The sequence below is a fragment of the Montipora foliosa genome, chromosome 6, assembly GCF_036669935.1.
Source record: "Montipora foliosa isolate CH-2021 chromosome 6, ASM3666993v2, whole genome shotgun sequence".
NCBI lineage: Eukaryota > Metazoa > Cnidaria > Anthozoa > Scleractinia > Acroporidae > Montipora > Montipora foliosa.
Window position 1 is genome coordinate 51,667,074 of NC_090874.1, and position 2,500 is coordinate 51,669,573.

At 41.3% G+C, this 2,500-nt stretch overlaps 2 protein-coding genes across 6 annotated transcripts in view; one reads left to right on the top strand and one right to left on the bottom strand.

Moving 5' to 3' along the window:
- Positions 1-2,500, top strand: part of LOC138007684 (substance-P receptor-like) — a 27,814-nt gene that overhangs the window by 19,204 nt on the left and 6,110 nt on the right. The gene's annotated exons all lie outside the window — the stretch shown is intronic.
- Positions 1,544-2,500, bottom strand: part of LOC138007683 (uncharacterized) — a 2,489-nt gene continuing 1,532 nt past the window's right edge. Inside the window, exon 5 of the mRNA XM_068854727.1 lies at positions 1,544-2,336. Within this exon, the coding sequence (XP_068710828.1) occupies positions 1,591-2,336 (746 nt within the window). The 3' untranslated portion in view covers positions 1,544-1,590. The remainder of the gene's footprint in view (positions 2,337-2,500) is intronic.

Sequence of the window (2,500 nt, forward strand, 5' to 3'; positions counted from 1 at the left end):
AGCACAGTTGCACGACAGTGCCGTAGGAGATGCTTCGATGATACTTGTCCTCCAAGTGTTGTCGGATACGTCTGAATGTGGCCTTTTTCTGGACCTTGCGATTGCCATCAAACGTAAGTGTCCCTGTACGTCTCCAGGCGTCGGCTCCCGCACCACACTGTTTGACAAAGTCTTCGATTTCTGCTCCTATACCTGGACATTCAGTCAAAATAGTACCAACTCTTTTACTCCTTCTCCTTTTCATAAGACGCTTCTCGGCAAGTCGCTTCTTTATTTGTCGCACAGAATTGCGCTTTATTGCAGCTCTTCTTTTTTTGATCAGTAGTCGTCCCCTATCATCCAGTGGACTGTTAACTCCCATTGTCCAAATTTCCGCTTCACTTGAATCCGAGTCTGACATTATTTCAACAACACAGTTATCACTTTCAGTGTTTTCTCTTAGACGCTCACAACACAGGAATGCTTGCCTTGACTGTTCTACAACTTTTTCCTCACCTTCTGATAGACCCACAAAGGATAGCTGACCACTGAAGTCTAGTAATAGCTGATTTAAGACCTCACTTGTACCATTAACCAGCTCCTTTAAGACCTTGACGAAGGAGAACCAGTTTAAATCACATTTTCGGAGGACATCACATAACTGGTGTGAATTCATGAACAGTGAGCCCGTTTCTGTGACATGCTTATAAGTTTCCCCTTCCTTTACAACATCTCTCAGCTGAAGCTCACCAGGAAAGCAATCTTTAGATTTGTCACACGCTTGACTCGGAATTGACTGACCTTCTGTTTCTCCAACAGTAAACATGTCATCATCAGTATCAGTCTCACTCTCACTTGATGTACTCTCATCACTCTCACTCTCATCACAGTCAACTCCAAAGGACTGCAACACAACTTTCTCCTTGACCTTGGCAATGTTCTCAATTGCTTCTCTGATAGCAGAAGCCTCTTCCATTGCTTGATGCACTTTTCGTTTTTTATCAGTCATATCATCGATGCCAAAGAGACTTCTTGCTTTCCTATTTGATAATCCAGATGACTTGACAACAGCGTACTTAAGTCTCTCTCGCTCACTCTCTGACTCTGCCAGATTCAACAATTTCTGCAACTCCCCTTTGCTCATTTCTGGCTTTTCCTGTTTCTGCACCCTTGTTTCTGCCAACAGGGACTGTGTGAGATAGAGCTTCACCAGTTCCTGTTTTTCAAGCAGGTATAGCAAACAGTTTCCTTCTTTGGAAGTACCAGCCCCCACAACTGCAAGAGGCATATGTAACAACTTCCTTCGAGCCTGGAAAGACGAGTATTTAACATTTGGACTACACACCCTGAACGCTTCACTTAGCTTTAAAACGCCTTTACTCTCAATATCTTTACCTACTCTCAACATTCCATCACAGTCACATGCTTGGCAATGACTAAATGAACACACAATGGTCCTTGCACGCATATATTCAGACAATGTCAGCCCCTCACATCTCGAAACATAAATGTTTCCTGTAAACGAGTCATGATTTGATAGACAACGTTTTTGCTGTTCCTTGTATATCTTTACTATCTCATGATCCCCTCTTCCCTGAGAAGAGGGGCTATTCAAAAAGACTGATTTGGGCTTGAGGAAGGACTAGAAGACAATATCTCAGTGTCACCACCGGAGCTTGACTCATTGCAAACACCTTCTGGTTGTGAAGTCTTTGCAAGGACTGAGGCTACGGCTTGTATTTTATCACTTTCAGCCTCAATGACAGAAGCTGAAGCTGAACTAGCAGGCTTTGAAGACAAAGGTTCTTGTTTCTCTGATAAAGACGTACACTCATTGTGTTCCATGCAATTTTTGTCAACAATATCAACACTATCTTGTGACTCTTTCTTGTCCAAGAACTTTGTCATCAAATCTCGGCCTTTTTTGGCATCTTGCACCACTTTTCCAGGAGCAGCAGTGTCCCTCCCTTTGGCCAATGATCTTTTCTTATACCAATTTGATTTGGCTTCTTTCTTTTGAAAAACAGATAACTGTTTTTCACACTCAAATTTCTCACGGAACAGACTTCTTATGCCTACTGAAAGCTCATCACAAGACTTGTAGTCTTTCATTGTCTTTGCCTTATCAAGTCTCAACTGCTTTATTCTTATTTGGTCTTCAATGTTACTGAGCAGAGTTTTAATATGTGTCATCTCTCTGTCACGTTCTTCTTTGTCTATTTTTGTTCTTTTTCTTCCCTCATCATTGCCATTTTCATCACTTGTACCACTACTTGACGTTTTAGACCTCGAGTAACCTTTTTTAAACTTATAGCCACTATTTCTCACTTGTTCTTTGGCTTTATCAAATAGCTCACCTAAAAATCAACGAGCACATTTCAGTCAACCTATTTTTCCACACTAACCTATCACAGTCACATAAATTCATGGGACTGTTATGAAAATGCATTTCTGATGCTTATAACAACAAGAAGGTGAAATTGGGTTACAGTGTACACTCAGAGTTATGTTTGTATATCCT